The sequence below is a fragment of the Hyla sarda genome (genome assembly GCF_029499605.1).
Source record: "Hyla sarda isolate aHylSar1 chromosome 1 unlocalized genomic scaffold, aHylSar1.hap1 SUPER_1_unloc_17, whole genome shotgun sequence".
NCBI lineage: Eukaryota > Metazoa > Chordata > Amphibia > Anura > Hylidae > Hyla > Hyla sarda.
In genome coordinates this window covers 221,148-248,564 of record NW_026607578.1, presented here as the reverse complement: position 1 = coordinate 248,564, position 27,417 = coordinate 221,148, and the positions used below count along the sequence as shown (strand labels likewise).

The window sequence follows — 27,417 nt, the reverse complement described above, 5'->3', positions numbered from 1 at the left end:
AATTTACGAGCGTGTAACTGGGTCTTCAATCCGTGTAATAATGGCGCAAAGTGTGAAGTAAAGAGATCTTGTACCAGATGTGATCAGATCTCTAGGGATTTTATACCCCGGGGAGGACAAAGAAAAGGAAAAGAATTACACCGATGTTTACTGAACCCGGGGGACGCTGACATATTGACGACTTCTCATATAGAAAAATGGATTTTAAGATCTGAGACCGAAAATAGACGTCAAGACGGGAAACGCTGGTCTAGGGTTTGTGATAAATAAAAGTATCTGCAGCGTCATATGTTCAGAAGAGACGATCTTCAAGGGAGACGCGCGGATCCTGTCTGATGCCTTGAATTAAAGTCTCTATAATCATAATGAGAAGGGGGCGGGGACAACACTGACGCGTTACATTCCCTATATACAACGTCAGGGACAATATTACATTATTATAAGTCCAGTGTGCGGAGATGAATATAAGAATAATAAATAATATAAGAAAGAAAACTTTTATTAACAATTGGTAACAAGTTTGGAGATGCAGTATATGATATATGTATAAATGTCAGATATCCTATGTACATGGTTAATATATAGATGTGTTATCTGCATCATTTACTGCTCTGAATTGACTTCTCTCATGTGTGAGTTATTTTATGTTTAACAAGACTTGATTTCTGAGTAAAACATTTCCCACATTCTGCACATGGAAATGGCTTCTCCCCTGTGTGAGTTCGTTTATGTTCACCAAGAATTGATTTCTTAGCAAAACATTTTCCACACTCTGCACATGAGAATGGCTTCTCCCCTGTGTGAGTTCTTTGATGGTAAACAAGATTTGCTTTCTCAGTATAACATTTACCACATTCTGAACATGAAAATGGCTTCTCTCCTGTGTGAGTTATTTGATGTTTATAAAGATTTGGTTTGAGAGTAAAACATTTCCCACATTCTGCACATGAAAATGGCTTCTCTCCTGTGTGAGTTATTTGATGTCTAACAAGATGTGATTTAAAAGTAAAACATTTCCCACATTCTGAACATGAAAACGGCTTCTCTTCTGTGTGAGTTTTTTTATGTTTAACAAGAACTGATTTAGAAGTAAAACATTTCCCACATTCTGAGCATAAAAATGGCTTCTCTCCTGTGTGAGTTCTTTGATGTACAACAAACTCTGATTTAGAAATATAACATTTCCCACATTCTAAGCATGAATATAGTTTAAATACTGTATGAGCTTGTTGATGTCCAGCACCCCTTCTGTGGCTTTTATTTTGCTGAACATCCTGTGATGACTGAGAAGACAGGACCTGTATATAAGGATGAGATGACAGATCTTGGCTGTGAAGGGCTGAGGGTGTATCTGGGATAATGGAATGTTCTTCATATGTATCTTGTGTGATATCATCATCTGCTTTATAATCTGAAGATATAAGATTCTCCTCTGATCTCCTGCTACAAGAATCTGCAGAGAATAACACAGATTTTATTATCAGTATTAACCCCTTAACAACCCAGGAAATTTTAACTTTTGTGTCTTAATTTTTTCCTCCACTCCTCATAGCCATAACTCTTATTTTTCCATCTACATTGCATTTGAGAGCTTGTTTTTTGTGGGACCGATCTTATATTGTATTAACTGTGCATTAAAATATAAGTCCGGTCCATATAATCACAGCGATATCTAATTTGCATAGTTTTCATTACACTTTACTACTTTGTAAAAACAATTACAACAAAAATAGCTTTTACATTTTTACAACAAAAAAGTTGAAATATTATTGGAGGGGGAGGGGGGTCATTTACATTTTTAAAAGCATCTTTTGAATTTTTTTTTTTTTTACACTTTTTGGTCCTTCTATAGGACTTGTATGAGCAGTCATTGGATTGCTCATACAGATCAGTACAGTATTTACTGCATTGATCCATTAGAGCCGACCATAGACAGGCTGTATGAATAGCAGAGTCCCGGCAGTGACAGAGTCCTAGCAATCATGTTATGTGCAGTAAAATTGACTTGTTCTCCTCATAGATCAGGTTGGTACGATCGGTATGTATAACATAGCGTTATCTTTTACTCCGTTTTTTTAAATTTTTTATTTAAACTTATTTTCCTAAAAAGTGAGTAAAGAGACGTACAGTGTAAGTACAGACCATGGAAGTCTATGACAAAATCCCATTCAGCACAGCATGATGTATACAGAGTGAGGACAGCTGCATAACACAGTCACTGACTACAGACACAATACAACCTAAACCGGGAACTAGAGCCTGCGCAGAACTGGTTGTTCAATCCCACTCCCGCCCGCTCCCAATGATTTTTTTGTCCAATCCCGCCAACACGTAGGGTGTTTGCTCCACTCCCGCCCGCTCCCTCTAAAATGTTTGTCCAATCCCGCCCGCTAACATAGTAATGTACAGACACTAGGGTGCAATGTTCTGCACATACTCCCCATTTTGAAACTTTTGGGGGCTTCCATTTCTATGCAGTGCACTTTTCAGTAAAATATCTTTATTCTGTAGGTCCATATGGTTATAATGATACCCAATTTATATAGGTTTGATATATGGGAAAGGATGGGGGGATTTAAGCTTTTATTAGGGAAGGGGTTAAAGGGAAAGGGTTAATTTTTTTACACTTTTTACTTTTTGTTATAGCTCCCATAGGGTATGTGCAGACTGCAGAGCATTGTACTCTAGGGTCTGTAGAAGATACTAGGGTGCAATGCTCTGCAGTGCATTAACCCCCATGTGAATAGCAGTGCAGAGGCCCTGACTGGGAGGATCACCAAGATGCAGTCACTTACACACCCAGCGGGGGCAGCAGCACGAGCACAGCGCACTTTATGTCTCTGTGCTCGTGCTGCTGAACATTGGTGGCGGCTCTGACCTGCTGGGCTGACAGGAAAGAAACAGAGGTCACACTGTACCGCTTATATACTATATATTACAGCTGTCTCATAATCTGGACCAAGTGAGGGCCTCAGACAATAGGCCGAGCGACCAAACAGAGGAGAATATTTTATATAAGCGGTACAGTGTGACCTGATTCTTTCAGGTTTTATGTCTATGTTTGAGTTTTTCCGCTATAAAATAGGATCTTGTTAGACTCTATGTAGCCATGAGGGACATATATGTAAATCGGTGTCAGTTTGGATTCTCTTTGTATTGTTGACAGGAAAAGATGGAGAGAGTACAGTACACGATCCTCCAGGGCAGGATGAGCTCAGCGGGTGGGGGCAGGGGGAGGAGACTACAGGGAGGGGAGGAGACTACAGGGAGGGGGAGGAGACTACTGGGAGGGGGAGGAGACTACTGGGAGGGGGAGGAGACTACCGGGAGCAGCACTCTGAGTGTGGGACAGTCAGCCACTGTCTCATTTCGAGCTATATGGAGGCTGATGCAGGATTTGTGGGACCCACAGGCACAGTGCCTGACTGCCCGCACGCAACAGCCTCCTGACCGTCTGCATATTTTGGGTTGGGTCCCGCGGGATCTCAATCCCAGTGCATCCCTCTACCGGGAACTTTAACCAGTTAAGGACCCAGGGTGTACTTGTATGTCCTGAGTCCGCTCCTGTTCTATAACGGGGGGCCACAGCGGGTCAAGCCCAGGACCCGTGGCTAATAGCACGCGGCATTGATCGCGGTGCCGCGCGCTATTAACCCTTTAGATGCGGCGTCCAAAGTTGAACGCCGCGTCTAAAATGAAAGTGAAAGCATGGCGGTTAGCTCAGGGAGCTGTTCGGGATCGCCGCGGCTTTTTTTTCAGCTGCGGCCGCACATTCAGCACCTGCACCGCCCCCCCATCCTTCTACTATGCCCGTTCCATGATGCCGCTGACCCCAGCAAACACCCTCCCGGGGCTACGGTTAGACCTGCTCCTACCTCCTCCACCACAGCGCCGGCAGCCCATGCAAGAGGATGTCAGGGACGTCCGTCGCCGGAGAGAAGCACTGTGCAGGGCGGGTGAGTGTGTCTGTGTATGTATGTATGTCTGTGTATGTATGTGTGTATGTATGTATGTCTGTGTATGTATGTGTGTATGTATGTATGTCTGTGTATGTATGTGTATGTATGTATGTCTGTGTATGTATGTGTGTCTGTGTATGAATGTGTGTCTGTGTATGAATGTGTGTCTGTATGTCTGTCTGTCTGTCTGTCTGTGTATGTATGTATGTCTGTCTGTGTATGTGTGTATGTATGTCTGTGTATGTATGTTGGGCTGAAGTGGTGACTGTATGTCAGGGATGTCCGTCGCCGGAGAGAAGCACTGTGCAGGGCGGGTGAGTGTGTCTGTGTATGTATGTATGTCTGTGTATGTATGTGTGTATGTATGTATGTCTGTGTATGTATGTGTGTATGTATGTATGTCTGTGTATGTATGTGTGTCTGTGTATGAATGTGTGTCTGTATGTATGTCTGTCTGTCTGTGTATGTATGTATGCCTGTCTGTATGTATGTGTGTCTGTGTATGTATGTATGTATGTATGTCTGTGTATGTGTGTATGTATGTCTGTGTATATATGTTGGGCTGAAGTGGTGACTGTATGTCAGGGATGTCCGTCGCCGGAGAGAAGCACTGTGCAGGGCGGGTGAGTGTGTCTGTGTATGTGTGTATGTATGTGTGTCTGTGTATGTATGTATGTATGTTTGTGTATGCATGTGTGTCTGTATGTATATATGTCTGTGTATGTATGTGTGTCTGTGTATGTATGTCTGTGTATGCATGTCTGTGTATGTATGTCTGTATGTATGTATGTCTGTGTATGTATGTATGTATGTGCGTATGTGTATGTATGTGTGTCTGTGTATGTATGTCTGTGTATGTATGTCTGTCTGTCTGTGTATGTATGTATGTGTATGTGCATGTATGTATGTCTGTGTATGTATGTCTGTCTGTATGTATGTCTGTGTATGTAGGTGTGTATGTCTGTCTGTATGTATGTCTGTGTATGTATGTATGTCTGTGTATGTATGTGTGTCTGTGTATGTATGTCTGTGTATGTATGTATGTCTGTGTATGTATGTGTGTCTGTGTATGTATGTGTGTCTGTCTGTATGTATGTATGTCTGTGTATGTATGTATGTCTGTGTATGTATGTGTGTCTGTGTATGTATGTATGTCTGTCTGTATGTATGTATGTCTGTGTATGTATGTATGTATGTCTGTGTATGTCTGTGTGTGTTTCGACCTAATGTGGGGGAACTGCTACCAAATGTGGGGGAACTGCTATTGTGGGGGAGCGGCTACCAAATGTGGGGGAACTGCTATTGTGGGTGAGCTGCTACCCAATGTGGGGGAACTGCTATTGTGGGGAAGCGGCTACCAAATGAGGGGGAACTGCTATTGTGGGGGAGCTGGTACCAAATGTGGGGGAACTGCTACCTAATATGGGGGAGCTGCTACCTAATGTGGGGGAACTGCTATTGTGGGGGAGCTGCTACCTAATGTGGGGGAGCTGCTATTGTGGGGGAACTGCTACCTAATGTGGAGAAACTGCTATTGTGGGGGAGCGGCTACCAAATGTGGGGGAACTGCTATTGTGGGAGAGCTGCTACCAAATGTGGGGGAGCTGCTACTATTGTGGGGGGAGTGGCTGCCAAATGTGGGGGAACTGCTATTGTGGGGGAGCTGCTACTATTGTGGGGGAGCGGCTACCAAATGTGGGGGGACTGCTATTGTGTGGGAGCTGCTACCTAATGTGGGGTAACTGCTATTGTGGGGGAACTGCTACCACATGTGGGGGAGCTGCTACCAGATGTGGGAGAACTGCTATTGTGGGGGAGCTGCTACCAAATGTGGGGGAGCTGCTATTGTGGGGGAACTGCTACCACATGTGGGAGAGCTGCTACCAGATGTGGGAGAACTGCTATTGTGGGGGAGCTGCTACCAAATGTGGGGGAACTGCTATTGTGGTGGAACTGCTACCACATGTGGGGGAGCTGCTACCAAATGTGGGAGAACTGCTATTGTGGGGGAGCTGCTACCAAATGTGGGGGAACTGCTATTGTGGGGGAACTGCTACCACATGTGGGAGAGCTGCTACCAGATGTGAGGGAACTGCTATTGTGTGGGAGCTGCTACCAAATGTGGGGGAACTGCTATTGTGGGGGAACTGCTACCACATGTGGGAGAGCTGCTACCAAATGTGGGGGAACTGCTATTGTGGGGGAGCTGCTACCAAATGTGGGGGAACTGCTATTGTGGGGGAGCTGCTACTATTGTGGGGGGAGTGGCTTCCAAATGTGGGGGAACTGCTATTGTGGGGGAGCTGCTACTATTGTGGGGGAAGCTGCTACCTAATGTGGGGGAACTGCTATTGTGTGGGAGCTGCTACCTAATGTGGGGTAACTGCTATTGTGGGGGAACTGCTACCACATGTGGGGGAGCTGCTACCAGATGTGAGGGACTGCTATTGTGGGGGAGCTGCTACCAAATGTGGGGGAACTGCTATTGTGGGGGAACTGCTACCACATGTGGGGGAGCTGCTACCAAATGTGGGGGAACTGCTATTGTGGGGGAGCTGCTACCAAATGAGGGTGAACTACTATTGTGGGGGGAGCTGCTACCTAATGTGGGGGAGCGGCTACCTAATGTGGGGGAACGTCTACCTAATGTAGGTAAACTGTGCTACTGTGGGGGAACTCAGATGCCTGTAGCTGCTGTGGGGGAACTCAGATGCCTGTAGCTGCTGTGGGGGAACTCAGATTCCTGTGATTACTGTTGGGGAGCTCAGATGCCTGTGTTTACTGTGGGGGAACTCAGATGCATGTGCTTACTGTGGGGGAACCCTGATGCCTGTAGCTGCTGTGGAGGAACCCTGATGCCTGTAGCTGCTGTGGGGGAACTCTGATGCCTGTAGCTGCTGAGGGTGAACTCTGGTGCCTGTACCTACAGTGGGGGAACTCCGGTGCCTGTACCTACTGTGGGGGAACTCTGGTGCCTGTACCTACTGTGGGGGAACTCCGATGCCTGTACCTACTGTAGGGGAACTCTGGTGCCTGTACCTACTGTGGGGGAACTCCGATGCCTGTACCTACTGTGGTGGAACTCCGATGCCTGTACCTACTGTAGGGGAACTCTGGTACCTGTACCTACTGTGGGGGAACTCCGATGCCTGTACCTACTGTGGGGGAACTCCGATGCCTGTACCTACTGTGGGGGAACTCTGATGCCTGTAGCTGCTGTGGGGGATCTCGGGTGCCTGTAACTACTGTGGGGGAACTTGGGTGCCTGTAGCTACTGTGGGAGAACTCGGGTGCCTGGAGCTAATGTGGGGGAACTCTGGTGCCTGGAGCTACTGTGGGGGAACTCTGGTGCCTGGAGCTACTGTGGGGGAACTCGGGTGCCTGTAGCTAATGTGAGGGAACTCTGGTGCCTGTACCTATTGTGGGGGAATTCCAGTGCCAGCTAGTGACAGCTATGTGGATTAGTATCCAACTTTAGGGTATGTTCATACTACGGAGTGTGAACGGAATCTCCGCTCGCAGAATTCCGCCGGCGGTAGGACCGTGCGACACTGCGCCGTCACCATTGACGGCTATGCAGTGTTCGCGGACTTATGCGCAAAGAATGAACATGTTCTTTCTTTGCGCGGAACAATTTCCGCTGCTGAAATTCCGCAGTGTGAACAGGTCTCACGGAAGACCCATTCACACTGATGGTAATGTTCACAGCACGGAATTCAGCGGGAAATACGTAGTGTGAACATATAAAACAGATAGAAAACGTATTGATAAAAATGCTGTACTTTTATCTATAAAATCCTTGCACTAATTTTATAAAGATCTATTCTTATATTTATACATTTTATCCTGTTATGAATTCGCCATAATGTCTTCTGATTACTGCAGGCAAGCTCCAAGCATCTTCCTCTGTGTAACAGAGTAGAGTTGGCTGACTGCCCAGGCTCCTCCCGATCTCAGAGCAGATGAGTCATCACTGTGAGGGAGACAGACAGACACGCCCCCTCCAGCCTGCACAATGAAAAAGTAACTGAGCAACAGATAAATGCTTATATCTCTGGAAATAAAGATCCCACAGACATAAAACATATATGTACACGATCAGGATTAGGGACCGGGTAACATTTTTTTTTTTTTTAAACTACGACAGATACACTTTAAATCTGCGGAATGTCCGCCCGTGTTTTCTGGGTGTTCATTCCGCACATTTTCAGCCATTTGAACCCGGCCTTAGTGTTCTTAGTGCCAAGGAGAAAGGAGACACATAATAAAATGGGGAGAAGAAGAAGAGAGGCCACCTAGCCTGTCCTAGAGATAAACATTTGTTTATTTTTAACCTCTCCTGCTCTGGACAGTTCCTGACATGGACAGAGGTGTCAGCAGAGAGCACTGCGGTCAGACAGAAAAGAACTACACAACTTTCTCTGCAGCATACAGCAGCTGATAAGTACTGGAAGGCTTAAGATTTTTAAATAGAAGTAATTTACAATTTTGAATAACTTTTTAGCACCAGTTGATTAAAAAAACTATTGTTTTCCATCGGAGTCCCAAAAAAATTATTACAGCCGGTAACTGAGCAGAATCTGTGACTGTTCTCTGCATTAAGTGGTTACTACTCACCTGGGCGGTTACCTGTAGGAATGTCCTCCTTATACTGCTCATCACCGCTCACATCTGTCTCTTCTTCCTTTATGTCTGTAGCATTAATATAGATCAGATCTTTCGCTGTAGGAATGTCCTCATTATACTGCTCATCACCGCTCACATCTGTCTCTTCTTTTATGTCTGTAGCTTTAATACAGATCAGATCTTTCCCTGTAGGAATGTCCTCCTTATACTGCTCATCACCGCTCACATCTGTCTCTGGAGCATTAATATTGTTTGGATCTTTTCCCTGATTCATAAGATATGAAACAAATATTGTAAAGGTCATCAGACAGTAGGGGAAGTCACGTGGGATGTTATAGATGAGCAGGAGATGAGGAGTCATGGAGGGTGAGGGGACTGACCACAAGAGCTTCACAGCCCTTCTACAGATCATAGGGAATATCTCCATCTACCTGATCATCCTGTGGAAGAAGAGGACGGGGACACCTCTCTGGTGCTGTTCTCTTACTGGATCTGACTGTAGGGAACACATACAGAGACTGAATTCATTCTTTACATACAAATAATGAGAGGACGTGTGTATATAGTCATGTCTATTACCTGGTGATGTGAGGGGCTGCTGATCCTCCATCATGACCTGATCCTTGTACTGATCCTTGTGTCCTTCTACATACTCCCACTCCTCCATGGAGAAATAGACCGCCACGTCCTGACACCTTATAGGAACCTGACACATAATGATACAGACATCACCAGACCCCTCCATTACTGTATAATGTCCCAGCATTCCCAGCAGTGTCACCTCTCCAGTCATCACCAGACCCCTCCATTACTGTATAATGTCCCAGCAGTGTCACCTCTCCAGTCATCACCAGACCCCTCCATTACTGTATAATGTCCCAGCAGTGTCACCTCTCCAGTCATCACCAGACCCCTCCATTACTGTATAATGTCCCAGCAGTGTCACCTCTCCAGTCATCACCAGAACCCTCCATTACTGTATAATGTCCCAGCAGTGTCACCTCTCCAGTCATCACCAGACCCCTCCATTACTGTATAATGTCCCAGCAGTGTCACCTCTCCATTCATCACCAGACCCCTCAATTACTGTATAATGTCCCAGCAGTCACCTCTCCAGTCATCACCAGACCCCTCCATTACTGTATAATGTCCCAGCAGTGTCACCTCTCCAGTCATCACCAGACCCCTCCATTACTGTATAATGTCCCAGCAATGTCACCTCTCCAGTCATCACCAGAACCCTCCATTACTGTATAATGTCCCAGCAGTGTCACCTCTCCAGTCATCACCAGACCCCTCCATTACTGTATAATGTCCCAGCATTCCCAGCAGTGTCACCTCTCCAGTCATCACCAGACCCCTCCATTACTGTATAATGTCCCAGCAGTGTCACCTCTCCAGTCATCACCAGACCCCTCCATTACTGTATAATGTCCCAGCAGTGCCACCTCTCCAGTCATCACCAGACCCCTCCATTACTGTATAATGTCCCAGCAGTGTCACCTCTCCAGTCATCACCAGACCCCTCCATTACTGTATAATGTCCCAGCAGTGTCCCCTCTCCAGACATCACCAGACCCCTCCATTACTGTATAATGTCCCAGCAGTGTCACCTTTCCAGTCATCACCAGACCCCTCCATTACTGTATAATGTCCCAGCATTCCCAGCAGTGTCACCTCTCCAGTCATCACCAGACCCCTCCATTACTGAATAATGTCCCAGCAGTGTCACCTCTCCAGTCACCACCAGACCCCTCCATTACTGTATAATGTCCCAGCAGTGTCACCTCTCCAGTCATCACCAGACCCCTCCATTACTGTATAATGTCCCAGCAGTGTCACCTCTCCAGTCATCACCAGACCCCTCCATTACTGTATAATGTCCCAGCAGTGTCACCTCTCCAGTCATCACCAGACCCCTCCATTACTGTATAATGTCCCAGCATTCCCAGCAGTGTCACCTCTCCAGTCATCACCAGACCCCTCCATTACTGTATAATGTCCCAGCATTCCCAGCAGTGTCACCTCTCCAGTCATCACCAGACTCCTCCATTACTGTATAATGTCCCAGCAGTGTCACCTCTCCAGTCATCACCAGACCCCTCCATGACTGTATAATGTCCCAGCAGTGTCACCTCTCCAGTCATCACCAGACCCCTCCATTACTGTATAATGTCCCAGCAGTGTCACCTCTCCAGTCATCACCAGACCCCTCCATTACCGTATAATGTCCCAGCATTCCCAGCAGTGTCACCTCTCCAGTCATCACCAGACCCCTCCATTACTGTATAATGTCCCAGCAGTGTCACCTCTCCAGTCATCACCAGACCCCTCCATTACTGTATAATGTCCCAGCAGTGTCACCTCTCCAGTCATCACCAGACCCCTCCATTACTGTATAATGTCTCAGCAGTGTCACCTCTCCAGTCATCACCAGACCCCTCCATTACTGTATAATGTCCCAGCATTCCCAGCAGTGTCACCTCTCCAGTCATCACCAGACCCCTCCATTACTGTATAATGTCCCAGCAGTGTCACCTCTCCTGTCATCACCAGACCCCTCCATTACTGTATACTGTCCCAGCAGTGTCACCTCTCCAGTCATCACCAGACCCCTCCATTACTGTATAATGTCCCAGCATTCCCAGCAGTGTCACCTCTCCAGTCATCACCAGACCCCTCCATTACTGTATAATGTCCCAGCAGTGTCACCTCTCCAGTCATCACCAGACCCCCTCCATTACTGTATAATGTCCCAGCAGTGTCACCTCTCCAGTCATCACCAGACCCCTCCATTACTATATAATGTCCCAGCAGTGTCACCTCTCCAGCCATCACCAGACCCCTCCATTACTGTATAATGTCCCAGCAGTGTCACCTCTCCAGTCATCACCAGACCCCTCCATTACTGTATAATGTCCCAGCAGGGTCACCTCTCCAGTCATCACCAGACCCCTCCATTACTGTATAATGTCCCAGCAGTGTCACCTCTCCAGTCATCACCAGACTCCTCCATTACTGTATAATGTCCCAGCAGTGTCACCTCTCCAGTCATCACCAGACCCCTCCATTACTGTATAATGTCCCAGCAGTGTCACCTCTCCAGTCATCACCAGACCCCTCCATTACTGTATAATGTCCCAGCAGTGTCACCTCTCCAGTCATCACCAGACCCCTCCATTACTGTATAATGTCCCAGCAGTGTCACCTCTCCAGTCATCACCAGACCCCTCCATTACTGTATAATGTCCCAGCAGTGTCACCTCTCCAGTCATCACCAGACCCCTCCATTACTGTATAATGTCCCAGCAGTGTCACCTCTCCAGTCATCACCAGACTCCTCCATTACTGTATAATGTCCCAGCAGTGTCACCTCTCCAGTCCTCACCAGACCCCTCCATTACTGTATAATATCCCAGCAGGGTCACCTCTCTAGTCAGCAGCTCCATCATCTTGTTGATAAGTTCTAGAATCTTCATTTCACCCATTTCCTCATGTATCAGGGAGTGAGGTGGGGGCCCCGGGATTGGACTCAGGGATCTTCCCCATTCTTCACCCACAGGGGCCCGACAGCGCCCACTAGAGGACTTCTTCACTACTGTGTAATCCTGTGTATGGAGAGACACATTAATATCACTACATACATTCCCAGAATCCCTCACCTCTCCAGTCATATCCATCTGTTATTATATAGATAAGAATGAGGTCATGTGACATCACTTCCAGAATCCCTCACCTCTCCAGTCATATCCATCTGTTATTACATAGATAAGAATGAGGTCATGTGACATCACTCCCAGAATCCCTCACCTCTCCAGTCATATCCATCTGTTATTCCATAGATAAGAATGAGGTCATGTGACATCACTCCCAGAATCTCTCACCTCTCCAGTCATATCCATCTGTTATTACATAGATAAGAATGAGGTCATGTGACGTCACTCCCAGAATCCCTCACCTCTCCAGTCATATCCATCTGTTATTACATAGAGAAGAATGAGGTCATGTGACATCACTCCCAGAATCCCTCACCTCTCCAGTCATATCCATCTGTTATTACATAGATAAGAATGAGGTCATGTGACATAACTCCCAGAATCCCTCACCTCTCCAGTAAGCCGGAAGAGTATCTGTAAGGTGAGGTTTAGGATCCTGTCGGCCATCTTGTTCCTGTCTCTCTCCATGGTTGATGGGTCATCCAGGAGAATTCTCTTATATAGAATATATCAGCAGAGGATCCTGGATTGGAGAAACCTGAAGGGAAGAAGAGGAGACGATGATAAACCGCACCAGATTCTATGGAGAAATAAAATCCATTTCCTGGAGATAATCTGGGGAAACATCTGAGGAGACATTATAGTCACAATCCTGGAGGCTGTAAACCTAGTCAGGGGATCCATCATAGTCTGGGGCGGAGTCATGGGGGATGGGCAAAATATGGAGATAATTCAACACGGTTTCGTTTTTAAGTATATTTTTTGCTGGCAGCTGGAACTTTCGCTTTCTCTTTCCTGCATTCTACACAGGATCCGGCCCATTGTCTTCTCCGAGATCCAGGAACAGGACCTCACTTTCTCTGTTGGACGGTGATCACATGGGGGATGAGAAGGGATTAATGGATGTTTTCAATGAAAATCAATATTGGTAATCGCTGTCGACGATTTTCTTTACCGATAAATCGCGCACCGATTAGTTGTTGCAGAAATCCTCAAAAGTAGAGCGCAGCATACCACGGTGACATCATCATTACGGATGACCATTGGGGCCGTACGGCTGGGCTTATGATCTAGAAGAAATGCCAAGTCAGGGTAAATGACTATTTCCCGGTTACGGAAGGCGTCTCCACTTCCCCTCAATGTCCTCTATCTCACTAGGATACAGAGCACGATCATAATCCTGGAGTTACGGGAGACGGTCGGGCGATGACTTTCATCAGGACTTGATCATTGGATATAACGGTCATATTGGGTAAACGGCGCTGACATCTGTCCTGTATTATAACAGCGTTTACCACATTGTCCTCCTCAGTTATTGACGCGGTCACATGACACATTTCTGCGCTTTTCGTACTCGGATTCACATAAAGTGTTGGTGGGATCATAGGTGAATGGATCCGCATCACACTGGGAATTATTATCCCGGAATGTTACATAATTATCCAGAATCTGGGCAGAAAGCCAATCTGGTCTCCAGGGTTGGTACCACACTATGTTGGGAGTTTGAATCCTGACGTGGATGTTGTCCCTCCAGGTACCCACGTTATGGACCCTTTTCATCTGGAACACATTGTTTTAGGTAACGAAGGGAGGTGGGGAGATCCACCAGGACCATAGTGGCGGCCATCTTAGATTAATATCTGGAGGCCGCTCAGGATCGTAGCCTCCAAAAGAAGTGTCCGATACCGGAGGAAGGAGACTGATCAGGTGACAGGATGGGCGGGGAGGTGACCTGCAGCCCTTCACCATCCAGACATCCTCTGGGGGGCAGTATAGGCAGGAGGTCAGGTAAATGAGTGCTGGGCGGCACAGAGGTTTGATTGTGAGATCTAAAGGGTTAATGATGATGACTAATAATCGTGGTGAGTGCTGGCTGCTTATAGCTCCTGAGCTCACCTCAAAGTCCCCATAGAGGGTGCAGAGTGTTATTATATACTGTGTCCTTAAGGGGTTAATAATAAACAACCCCAATAATCCTGATCTGATGGTGACCGCACACACATACCTGTATCTGTAGAGGAGCCGTGTGCTTACAGGACCTGCGATGATGTCACCGTCATGTGATCAGTCACATGGAGGAGGAGGAGTCACATGATCAGGGGCTGCTGCTCTAGGCTCATCTGCTCAGTGTATGCAGGACTCTGCTGTCACATGACCATTATCACAGGTCCTTCAATCACCATCTTTTCTATACTGGCTGCTAAACTCCGCCCACTCCTGTCACATGATCCTCCCCACAGGTCCTTTACCCACAGTCACATCTTTACTGCAAAACTTTACCCCCAAATGTACTGGTCACATGATTGTGACATCATCACGGGTCCTACACCTCCAGCATGTAGCAGATACAGAGCAGGTCCTGGTGGGGCAGTCACCGCTGTTGTGTGTGGAGATCTCTCAGAGCAGCAGCCCCTGATCATGTGACTCCTCCTCCTCCATGTGACTGATCACATGACGGTGACATCATCGCAGGTCCTGTAAGCACACGGCTCCTCTACAGATACAGGTATGTGTGTGCGGTCACCATCAGATCAGGATTATTGGGGATGTTTGTTATTAACCCTTAAGGACACGATGTATATTTACATTCTGTGCCCCATATGGGACTTTGAGGTGAACTCAGGAGCTATAAGCAGCCAGGACTCACCACTAATGACGCTCATCGCCATTAACCCCTTTAGATTCCATGATCAAAGTCGATTGCAGGATGTAAAATGAGTAAAATGCAGTTGTTGGGGGGCGGAGTCTAGATCAGCTGAGATGGCGGCCGGAGGGCCCCTTACCGTGCTCTGTGCTCAGATCGGTGCTCTAAGTATACAGACACCTCCACAGCCTGTATAAGCCGAGCACCGATAACACTGATCACTATGGCAGAGCGTTATTCAGGGTTTGTAATAGAAGCCCCTCCCCTAATAAGTTTATATCCTATTTTTGTAATAAAATAATGTAGGTGGGCGTGGCTTAGACATGGCGCTGTACGGTTGTTTTTCTAGGGAGCGCCGTGCCGACCAGCAGTTGTTTGCCTGATTTCCTGCCTATACTGCCCCCCAGGGGATGTCTGGATGGTGAAGGTATCAGGTCACTTACCCGCCCATCCTGTCACCTGGTCAGTCTCTTTTCTCCGGGTATCAGCCACTTCTTCCATACAGGACTATGTAAGCATCAGGTTTTTTAAGTTTCTCCCGCGCCCCTATTATTACTTAAGACAGTGTTTCCAAACCAGCGTGCCTCCAGCTGTTGTAAAACTACAACTCCCAGCATGCCCTGACAGCCAAATGCTGTAACAGCTGGAGGCACCCTGCTTGGGAAACACTGACTCCGGTGGTGGCCCAGACCCTGCGTGTGTAACGGTATATGATGCTCGGCCTCTGCTGCAGGTAATAGCAGGTTCTTCCGGGGGGACATTTGGTTGGCTTTGGCGCATGCGCAGCTGGCCATAGGGAGATATTTTAGGAATATTGAGACGCACTTTATTTATGTGAGTGATCTATGTACCATATGATATCAGGATTATTGTTCACTACATTATTTAAAATGCTTACGTCTTATAATATTGATTGCTGGGGCCACTTATTTTGGCTCTGACACTTACTGTGCGTGCGCCATGGCTTTGGATCTATGAAGTGATTCACCACGCATGCGCGAATTCAATTGCGCGATACAGAGGAAAAATTATGGAACCTGCGCATGCGCGGGGAAATGGGCTGTAAGTAACATATTAGGCCGACAGTATGCGCTTGCGCCTGTTATGGGAGTGAGGCAGGATACCGGAACTAGTCATAGTCTGTGACACCGGAACTAGTTGCATGGAGTGCGTGTGCATGAATGGATGGATGGCGTTCACACCTGTCGGCACTGAGGTACTAAATACTTGTGTTATATAAAGACATGTTTGTGATATGACAGCCATGAGCCCCTGAGGAAGTCACCAAGAGTGACGAAACGTGTGGGAACTTAGGGATTTTGTGAGACACCCGCTCTCTACCTGACAGTGTGATGTATATGTATTTGCTCCCTTGATCATATCATGTGACTTGGTTATTTGATTTATTTATTGTTGCAGCAGCAGTGTATGGATTGTTAAGCTTGGTTGATGTAGAAACTGCACTTTTTGCAGCTAGACTGTATACATTGTTTACTCATAAGAGCTGCCATTTGTGCACCCTAGAATATACTGTGTTGGGGCCAGAAGTCACAGGGGGATTATTGCATCTTATTCTTTAGACATATAGATATTAGACGGGTGTCTTTGTTTGTGGGGGGAGTGCCAGAGCAAGACTGGGATCCCTCCCTATGGCTTTAGGTCGGTCCGAGATGTTGTGGACTTCCTTTTTAAATGTTTTTAACATTATATGGCTATTTTTTGTACAATAAAGAATTACTTTGATATATATATATTTTTGGTGTGCTATCACTTTCTGCTTTTTCTTTTCTATTTTTTGGTTGTACTTCCGGGGGGACATATCACAATTCACATAAAATCCTGATGTAATTGTGATGTATATTGTGCCCCCTAGTGGACACATTTCAGTATTCTTCATTGGACAATGTCATATTGAATCCCTCTATTCTTCTCCCTGCTCTGATGAAGACGTTCTGAATACACCGCAGCCTCAGAGATTAGGAGAAATGGATTCACAACGTCTTCAGCAGAGCAGGGAGAGCGACCTCAGAAGACCTGGAGGACCAGAGCGCCACCACTGGACGGGAGAGGGGAGTGCGCTCTAGTCTCTTATTTTACAGCCCTCGGACAATGGATTTTGATTTATAGAGAAATCTGAAAACTCTTATAATGTCTCCTCAGATGTTTCCCCAGATTATCTCCAGGAAATGGATTTTATTTCTCCATAGAATCTGGTGCGGTTTATCATCGTCTCCTCTTCTTCCCTTCAGGTTTCTCCAATCCAGGATCCTCTGCTGATATCTTCTATATAAGAGAATTCTCCTGGATGACCCATCAACCATGGAGAGAGACAGGAACAAGATGGCCGACAGGATCATAAACCTCACCCTACAGATACTCTTCCGACTTACTGGAGAGGTGAGGGATTCTGGGAGTGATGTCACATGACCTCATTCTTATCTATATAATAACAGATGAATATGACTGGAGAGGTGAGGGATTCTGGGAATGATGTCACATGACCTCATTCTTATCTATGTAATAACAGATGGATATGACTGGAGAGGTGAGGGATCCTGGGAGTGATGTCACATGACCTCATTCTTATCTATGTAATAACAGATGGCTATGACTGGAGAGGTGAGGGATTCTGGGAGTGATGTCACATGACCTCATTCTTATCTATGTAATAACAGATGGATATGACTGTAGAGGTGAGGGATTCTGGGAGTGATGTCACATGACCTCATTCTTATCTATGTAATATCAGATGGATATGACTGGAGAGGTGAGGGATTCTGGGAGTGATGTCACATGACCTCATTCTTATCTATGTAATAACAGATGGATATGACTGGAGAGGTGAGGGATTCTGGGAATGTATGTAGTGATATTAATGTGTCTCTCCATTCAAAGGATTACACAGTAGTGAAGAAGTCCTCTAGTGGGCGCTGTCGGGCCCCTGTGTGTGAAGGATGGGGAAGAACCCTGAGCCCAATCCCGGGGCCCCCACCTCACTCCCTGATACATGAGGAAATGGATGAACAGAAGATCCTAGAACTCATCAACAAGATGATGGAGCTGCTGACTGGAGAGGTGACCCTGCTGGGACATTATACAGTAATGGAAGGGTCTGGTGATGACTGGAGAGGTGACACTGCTGGGACATTATACAGTAATGGAGGGGTCTGGTGATGACTGGAGAGGTGACACTGCTGGGAATGCTGGGACATTATACAGTAATGGAAGGGTCTGGTGATGACTGGAGAGGTGACACTGCTGGGACATTATACAGTAATGGAGTGGTCTGGTGATGACTGGAGAGGTGACACTGCTGGGAAATTATACAGTAATGGAGGGGTCTGGTGATGACTGGAGAGGTGACACTGCTGGGAATGCTGGGACATTATACAGTAATGGAGGGGTCTGGTGATGACTGGAGAGGTGACACTGCTGGGACATTATACAGTAATGGAGGGGTCTGGTGATGACTGGAGAGGTGACACTGCTGGGACATTATACAGTAATGGAGGGGTCTGGTGATGACTAGAGAGGTGACACTGCTGGGACATTATACAGTAATGGAGGGGTCTGGTGATGACTGGAGAGGTGACACTGCTGGGACATTATACAGTAATGGAGAGGTCTGGTGATGACTGGAGAGGTGACACTGCTGGGACATTATACAGTAATGGAGGGGTCTGGTGATGACTGGAGAGGTGACACTGCTGGGACATTATACAGTAATGGAGGGGTCTGGTGATGACTGGAGAGGTGACACTGCTGGGACATTATACAGTATTGAAGGGGTCTGGTGATGACTGGAGAGATGACACTGCTGGGACATTATACAGTAATGGAGGGGTCTGGTGATGACTGGAGAGGTGACACTGCTGGGACATTATACAGTAATGGAGGGGTCTGGTGATGACTGGAGAGGTGACACTGCTGGGACATTATACAGTAATGGAGGGGTCTGGTGATGACTGGAGAGGTGACACTGCTGGGACATTATACATCAATGGAGGGGTCTGGTGATGACTGGAGAGGTGACACTGCTGGGACATTATACAGTAATGGAGGGGTCTGGTGATGACTGGAGAGGTGACACTGCTGGGACATTATACAGTAATGGAGGGGTCTGGTGATGACTGGAGAGGTGACACTGCTGGGACATTATACAGTAATGGAGGGGTCTGGTGATGACAGGAGAGGTGACACTGCTGGGACATTATACAGTAATGGAGGGGTCTGGTGATGACTGGAGAGGTGACACTGCTGGGACATTATACAGTAATGGAGGGGTCTGGTGATGACTGGAGAGGTGACACTGCTGGGACATTATACAGTAATGGAGGGGTCTGGTGATGACTGGAGAGGTGACACTGCTGGGACATTATACAGTAATGGAGGGGTCTGGTGATGACTGGAGAGGTGACACTGCTGGGACATTATACAGTAATGGAGGGGTCTGGTGATGACTAGAGAGGTGACACTGCTGGGACATTATACAGTAATGGAGGGGTCTGGTGATGACTGGAGAGGTGACACTGCTGGGACATTATACAGTAATGGAGGGGTCTGGTGATGACTGGAGAGGTGACACTGCTGGGACATTATACAGTAATGGAGGGGTCTGGTGATGACTGGAGAGGTGACACTGCTGGGACATTATACAGTAATGGAGGGGTCTGGTGATGACTAGAGAGGTGACACTGCTGGGACATTATACAGTAATGGAGGGGTCTGGTGATGTCTGGAGAGGTGACACTGCTGGGATATTATACAGTAATGGAGGGGTCTGGTGATGACTGGAGAGGTGACACTGCTGGGACATTATACAGTAATGGAGAGGTCTGGTGATGACTGGAGAGGTGACACTGCTGGGACATTATACAGTAATGGAGGGGTCTGGTGATGACTGGAGAGGTGACACTGCTGGGACATTATACAGTAATGGAGGGGTCTGGTGATGACTGGAGAGATGACACTGCTGGGACATTATACAGTAATGGAGGGGTCTGGTGATGACTGGAGAGGTGACACTGCTGGGACATTATACAGTAATGGAGGGGTCTGGTGATGACTGGAGAGGTGACACTGCTGGGACATTATACAGTAATGGAGGGGTCTGGTGATGACTGGAGAGGTGACCCTGCTGGGACATTATACAGTATTGAAGGGGTCTGGTGATGACTGGAGAGGTGACACTGCTGGGATATTATACAGTAATGGAGGAGTCTGGTGATGACTGGAGAGGTGACACTGCTGGGAATGCTGGGACATTATACAGTAATGGAGGGGTCTGGTGATGACTGGAGAGGTGACACTGCTGGGACATTATACAGTAATGGAGGGGTCTGGTGATGACTGGAGAGGTGACACTGCTGGGAATGCTGGGACATTATACAGTAATGGAGGGGTCTGGTGATGACTGGAGAGGTGACACTGCTGGGACATTATACAGTAATGGAGGGGTCTGGTGATGACTGGAGAGGTGACACTGCTGGGACATTATACAGTAATGGAGGGGTCTGGTGATGACTGGAGAGGTGACACTGCTGGGACATTATACAGTAATGGAGGGGTCTGGTGATGACTGGAGAGGTGACACTGCTGGGAATGCTGGGACATTATACAGTAATGTAGGGGTCTGGTGATGACTGGAGAGGTGACACTGCTGGGACATTATACAGTAATGGAGGGGTCTGGTGATGACTGGAGAGGTGACACTGCTGGGACATTATACAGTAATGGAGGGGTCTGGTGATGACTGGAGAGGTGACACTGCTGGGAATGCTGGGACATTATACAGTAATGGAGAGATCTGGTGATGACTGGAGAGGTGACACTGCTGGGACATTATACAGTAATGGAGGGGTCTGGTGATGACTGGAGAGGTGACACTGCTGGGACATTATACAGTAATGGAGGGGTCTGGTGATGACTGGAGAGGTGACACTGCTGGGACATTATACAGTAATGGAGGGGTCTGGTGATGACTGGAGAGGTGACACTGCTTGGACATTATACAGTAATGGAGAGGTCTGGTGATGACTGGAGAGGTGACACTGCTGGGAATGCTGGGACATTATACAGTAATGGACGGATCTGGTGATGACTGGAGAGGTGACACTGCTGGGAATGCTAGGACATTATACAGTAACACCACTGGAGGGGTCGGGGTGATGACTGTATCATTATGTGTCAGGTTCCTATAAGGTGTCAGGACGTGGCGGTCTATTTCTCCATGGAGGAGTGGGAGTATGTAGAAGGACACAAGGATCAGTACAAGGATCAGGTCATGATGGAGGATCAGCAGCCCCTCACATCACCAGGTAATAGACATGACTATATACACACGTCCTCTCATTATTTGTATGTAAAGAATGAATTCAGTCTCTGTATGTGTTCCCTACAGTCAGATCCAGTAAGAGAACAGCACCAGAGAGGTGTCCCCGTCCTCTTCTCCCACAGGATGATCAGGTAGATGGAGATATTCCCTATTCCCTATCTGTAGAAGGGCTGTGAAGCTCTTGTGGTCAGTCCCCTCACCCTCCATGACTCCTCATCTCCTGCTCATCTATAACATCCCACGTGACTTCTCCTACTGTCTGATGACTTTTACTATATTTCTTCCACATCTTATGAATCAGGGTGAAGATCCGAACAATATTAATGCTCCAGAGACAGATGTGAGCGGTGATGAGCAGTATAAGGAGGACATTACTACAGGGAAAGATCTGATCTATAGTAATACTACAGACTTAAGGGAAGAAGAAGAAGAGACAGATGTGAGCAGTGATGAGCAGTATAAGGAGAACATTCCTACAGAGAAAGATCTGATCTATAGTAATACTACAGACTTAAGGGAAGAGACAGATGCAAGTGGTGATGAGCAGTATAAGGAGGACATTCCTTCAGGTAACCACCCAGGTGAGTAGTAACCACTAAATGCAGAGAACAGTCACAGATTCTTCTTGGTCACTGGCTGCAGTTATTCTTGGGTGTAACTCTATTGGTGTAACTAGAGGTTTTTGGGGGGCTCCAAGGCCTTCTGTGCGCTCTTACTATAGATTCTACACCTTTTATGCCCCCACACTATTACTGTGCCCCACAGACTGTTCTGCATCTTCTCTTCACCCCACACTGTGTATATACCCACTTTGTTCCAGTGGAAGAATAAATACCTCTCCCCATCATCCCCCCAGAGCAGCTGTGTCCTCCGGCAGAAGTCACCTGGTGTTGGCTACTTTATGATCTGATCATGTGGCCTGTTCCTGGCAGACATTACTAGCTGCTCCAGAACACTGTCTGCGGGATATAAGTGGGGGGGAAATCATTGGGCAGAGAGACAAAGAAGCGGAGACAGTTGAAGCGGTGCTCCCCCGAGGAGCTGAGACATATACCCCGGACCCCCAGAGGAGCCCCCCCTGTACAACCCCAAGAACACCATCCCAACCATGAAGCATGGAGGTGGAAACATCAGGGGAATTTTATCAAAACCTGTCCAGAGGAAAAGTTGTTGAGTTGCCCATAGCAACCAATCAGATCGCTTCTTTCATTTTTCGTAGGCCTTTTTAAAAATGAAAGAAGCAATCTGATTGGAGGTTTTTTCCTCTGGACAGGTTTGGATAAATATCCCCCATCATTCCTTGGGGCTGCTTTTCCGAAAAGGGGACAGGACGACTGCACCGTATTGAGGGGAAGATGAATGGGGCCATGTATCGAGAGATCTTGGCCAACAACCTCCTTCCCTCAGTAAGAGCATTGAAGATGGGTCGTGGCTGGGGCTTCCAGCATGACAACGACCCGAAACACACAGCCAGGGCACTAAGGAGTGGCTCCGTAAGAAGCATCTCAAGGTCCTGGAGTGGCGCAGTCTTCAGACCAGAACCCAGTAAAAAATCTTTGGAGGGAGCTGAAAATCCTTATTGCCCAGTGACATCCCCGAAACCTGAAGGATCTGGAGAAGATCTGTATGGAGGAGTGGGCCAGAACCCCTGCGGCAGTGTGTGCAAACCTGGTCAAGAACTACAGGAAACGTTTGATCTCTGTAATTGCAAACAAAGGTTTCAGCCATGATCATTACACCCCTGGATGGAAACATTGCTGCTCAGTAGAGACTGGGAGGAAGAGACCTAGATGCCGGACGATCAGTCATAGACCCTATGGGAAGGACAGTTCAGCTAAAGCCATGTCAGCAAAGTGAATGTACAGGATATGAAGCTTGAAAATAAGAACAAGTCTTAGCAGTTTAACCCCTTCCCTAATAAAAGTTTGAATCACCCCCTTTTCCCATATAAAAAAAACTATAAAAAATTAAGGTTTTTTAAACTGCACGGTCAAAATACCAAAGTCCAGAACTGCGTAGATTTGGTCACTTTATATACCCTAAAAAAATGTATAAAAAGTGATCAAAAAGTCCCATAGAAAAATGGTACAGATGTAAACTTCAGATCTCAGCGCAAAAAATGACCCTCACACATCCCTGTATACGGAAAAATAATAAAGTTATAGGGGTCAGAAGAGGACAATTTTAAACATGCTAATTTTTGTACAAAAAGTTCAATTTATTTTTTTAAAGAAGTAACAAAATCAAACCTATATAAGTTGGGTGTCCTTATACCGTATGGATCTACAGAATAAAGATAAGGTGTCACTGTTACCGAAAAATGTACTGCGTAGAAACAGAAGCCCCCAAAAGATACAAAATAGTGTTTTTTAATTAAATTTTTGCCTCACAAATTATTTTTGGTTTTTGGTTTCACCGTAGATTTTGTGGTGAAATGATTGACGTCATTACAAAGTAAAATTGGTAGCACAAAAACCAACAACAACCTCATATGGGTCTGTAGGTAGAAAACTGAAAGCGTTCTGATTTTTAGAAGGTGAGGTGGAAGAAACAAAAGTGAAAAAACCTTTAAAAAGTCCTTAAGGGGTTAAAGCATTGTTTTTTTTATTAAAATATAAGGAAAACTCTACAAGTTGGATGATGATACTGACCTGATGGATAAGTATAACGTCAGTTGTGACATCACGTTGTATGGTAGATGATGAAAAAATCCCAAATTTGCAGAATTGCATTTTATTTCAATTGAATTTTATCCCACAATTTGTTTTCGGTTTCACAGTAAAATTGGTCCCACAAAAAACAAACTCTGATGTGACTCTAGATGGAAAAATGTAAATAAGGTTAATACTCAATTATATAATCTGTGTTATTCTCTGCAGATTCTTGTACCAGGAGATCAGAGGAGAATCTTATATCTTCAGATTATAAAGCAGATGATGATATCACACAAGATACATATGAAGAACATTCCATTATCCCAGATACACCCTCAGCCCTTCACAGCCAAGATCTGTCATCTCATCCTTATATACAGGTCCTGTCTTCTCACTCATCACAGGATGTTAAGGAAAAAGAGGGTCATAGAAGGGGTGTTGGACATCAACGAGCTCATACAGGAAAGAAACCATATTCATGCTCAGAATGTGGGAAATGTTCTATTAAGAAATCAGTTGTTATTAAACATAAAAGAACTCACACAGGGGAGAAGCCATTTTCATGTTTACAGTGTGGAAAATGTTTTACTGAAAAATCAAATCTTGTTAAACATCAGAGAACTCACACAGGGGAGAAGCCTTTTTCATGTTCACAATGTGGAAAATGTTTTACTGAAAAATCAAGTCTTGTTCAACATCAAAGAACTCACACAGGAGAGAAGCCATTTTCATGTTCACAATGTGGGAAATGTTTTACTGAAAAATCAAATCTTGTTAAACATCAAAGAACTCACACAGGAGAGAAGCCATTTTCATGCTCAGAATGTGGGAAACGTTTTACTTGCAAATCAGATGTTACTCGACATGAAAGAACTCACACAGGGGAGAAACCATTTTCATGTTCAGAATGTGGGAAATGTTTTACTGATAAATCAAATCTTGTTCAACATAAAAGGACTCACACAGGGGAGAAGCCATTTTCATGCTCAATATGTGGGAAACGTTTTACTTGCAAATCAGATGTTACTCGACATAAAATAACTCACACAGGGGAGAAACCATTTTCATGTTCAGAATGTGGGAAATGTTTTACTGATAAATCAAGTCTTCTTAAACATCAGAAAACTCACACAGGAGAGAAGCCATGTTCATGTTCAGAATGTGGGAAATGTTTTACTCGCAATTCAAGTCTTACTAAGCATAAAAGAACTCACACAGGGGAGACGCCATATTCATGTTCAGAATGTGGGAAATGCTTTACTCATTATACAAGTCTTTATAGGCATAAAAGAACTCACACAGGAGAGAAGCCAATTCAGAACAATAAATGATGCAGATAACAGATCTATATATTCACCATGTACATAGGATATCTGACATTTATACATATATCATATGCTGCATCTCCAAACTTGTTCCCAATCGTTCTTTTTAGAAGACCCAACAGGCATAATCCATGGGGAGCTGCTACTGGAGACCCAAACACCTCACAGAGAAGGGACTTATTCCAGTGATGAAGAATTCCAGGACGGTCAGGGCTTCACCTGCTGAGACCCTTTTAGAAAGGTTGTGTTATCCCCGATCCTAGCTGATCATGTGGCGTCCGATCACTGGACACCTCACTCTGTGCTCGGCTGTTTCTGCAGCTCCCATAGTGAATGTACCTCCTCCCTACCTGGGGACACTGGGGTCCCTGTTATTGAGATACAGGGGATAGATGACACAACCCCCTCACCACCCCGTGATGTACTTTTATGTCCTGGGCGGGATTACTTTCCTGACTGTCTTGGCAGTGTAACCCTATGTATGCCGCAGTCAGTACTGATTGTGGCATCTATAGGGTTAAACTGTCTTGCTCCCCCAGTCATGGCCTCCAGGTCTACCAGGCGCTGTTGCCTATGAGGCCCGAACTCGGTAACACTGACAGTTATACTGCGCTGTAGTACAGATGTATGGTGGTGTAGTATAACAGCGATTAGACGAAAGCAGCTTCAGGTCCTAAATAAAAACGTATGGTCCCTGTCCCAATAAAGCCGTATATTATTACAAAAAAACTCCAAAACATACATAGCAGGTATTCTTTGTACTAACTTGTACTTTAAAGGGGTACTCCACCCCTAGACATCTTATTCTCTATCCAAAGGAGAAGGGATAAGATGTCTGATTGTGGGGGTCCCACTGATGGGATCTCCCTGCTGCACCGATGTTCGTTTAGAATGCTGGCTGCAGCGCAGGAGGCTTGTGACGTCACGGCCACGCCCCGTCATGATGTCACAGCCAAGCTCCTGATGGCCGTCACGACACTTCCATTGACTTTAATTGAGGGGGCGTGGCCGTGACGTTACGAGCCTCCGCCCCACATCGCCAGTCATCCAGCACGGAGCGAATTATCCAATAGATGTTTATCAGACATACTGTGCGAGTTCAGTGCGATTATTGAGAATGAAGATTACAGATGTTTTCTATGGAATACTAGGTGAATGACACAATGGAATGTCCATAGACTATAATGGAAAGAACATTTTATTTGGAGCCTAAACCATTTACCATATCAAATTATCTTTTACCACAAGTGTCCCCAGACAGAGCCGCACAGTGTAAAATGGAAATGACCTGGGATTATAGCTGTTTATTATAGAATGCAAAGGTGAATGACAAAATGGAATGTCCATAGACTATAATGGGAAGAAGATTTATTTAAAGTATGAACCATTTAACATATCGAATACATCTTAAGGTTACAGTCCCACATACCGCTTACGCAGCCTATTTCACGCTGCGCTAAATCTGCTGCATTATCCCCGATCACCATATACATAGGGCTTTCTGGCGGCAGCTCTGTGTTTGCAGTGAGTTTGGGTAAGCGGTATGTGGGACCGTACCCTTAGCCTCTTAAGGACGCAGGGCGTACCTGTATGCCCTGTGCCTGTCCCGGTCTATAACATAGTAGGTTGGTCCCGGCATCTAATGAAAGCCGGGACCCTGGGCTAATAGCGTGCGGAACTGATCGTTGTGCCACGTGCTATTAACCCTTTAGACACGGCAATTAAAGTTGATCGCCGTGTCTAAAGTTGAAAAAATCCCGGCAGGTCAGTCAAATCGTGATGTCCCGATCAGCTAGGACGCGGTGCGTCCGATTGGGGATTGACTTCTCCATGCCTGAGATCTAGTCAGGAGAAGTCAAGCCCCGATAACACTGATCATCCCCATGTAGTTCTATGCTGATGATCAGTATTAGGAATTAATGTAATGCATGTTATAGCCACTAGAGGCGGTTATAATATAGCAACAAAAAAAAGTTACTAATGATGAATTAACCCCTTCCCTAATAAAAGTAAGAATCACCCCCCTTTTTCCATGTGGTATCGCTGCGTGCGGAAATGCTTTATCTATAAAAATAAATGATTAATTAAACCGCATGGTCAATGGCGTACACGCAAAAAAAAAAACGGAAATAGCGTATTTTTGGTCACTTTTTATAGCA

At 46.0% G+C, this 27,417-nt stretch overlaps 2 protein-coding genes across 2 annotated transcripts in view; one reads left to right on the top strand and one right to left on the bottom strand.

Annotated features, from left to right (window-relative positions):
• Positions 1 to 512: 512 nt before the first annotated feature.
• Positions 513 to 27,417, bottom strand: part of LOC130298026 (uncharacterized) — a 94,830-nt gene continuing 67,925 nt past the window's right edge. The window contains exons 7-12 of the mRNA XM_056550908.1: positions 12,692 to 12,793; positions 12,014 to 12,193; positions 9,165 to 9,291; positions 9,017 to 9,081; positions 8,577 to 8,850; positions 513 to 1,453 (exon numbers count right to left, since the gene is read on the bottom strand). Coding sequence (XP_056406883.1) covers positions 627 to 1,453; positions 8,577 to 8,850; positions 9,017 to 9,081; positions 9,165 to 9,291; positions 12,014 to 12,193; positions 12,692 to 12,793 — 1,575 coding nt within the window. The 3' untranslated portion in view covers positions 513 to 626. The remainder of the gene's footprint in view (positions 1,454 to 8,576; positions 8,851 to 9,016; positions 9,082 to 9,164; positions 9,292 to 12,013; positions 12,194 to 12,691; positions 12,794 to 27,417) is intronic.
• Positions 17,200 to 25,946, top strand: LOC130298030 (oocyte zinc finger protein XlCOF7.1-like). Its single transcript, XM_056550913.1, has 6 exons — positions 17,200 to 17,342; positions 17,841 to 18,020; positions 21,136 to 21,262; positions 21,346 to 21,410; positions 21,581 to 21,860; positions 24,159 to 25,946. Exons 1-6 carry the CDS (start codon positions 17,265 to 17,267, stop codon positions 25,262 to 25,264), a joined length of 1,836 nt encoding a protein of 611 aa, XP_056406888.1. The 5' UTR covers positions 17,200 to 17,264; the 3' UTR covers positions 25,265 to 25,946.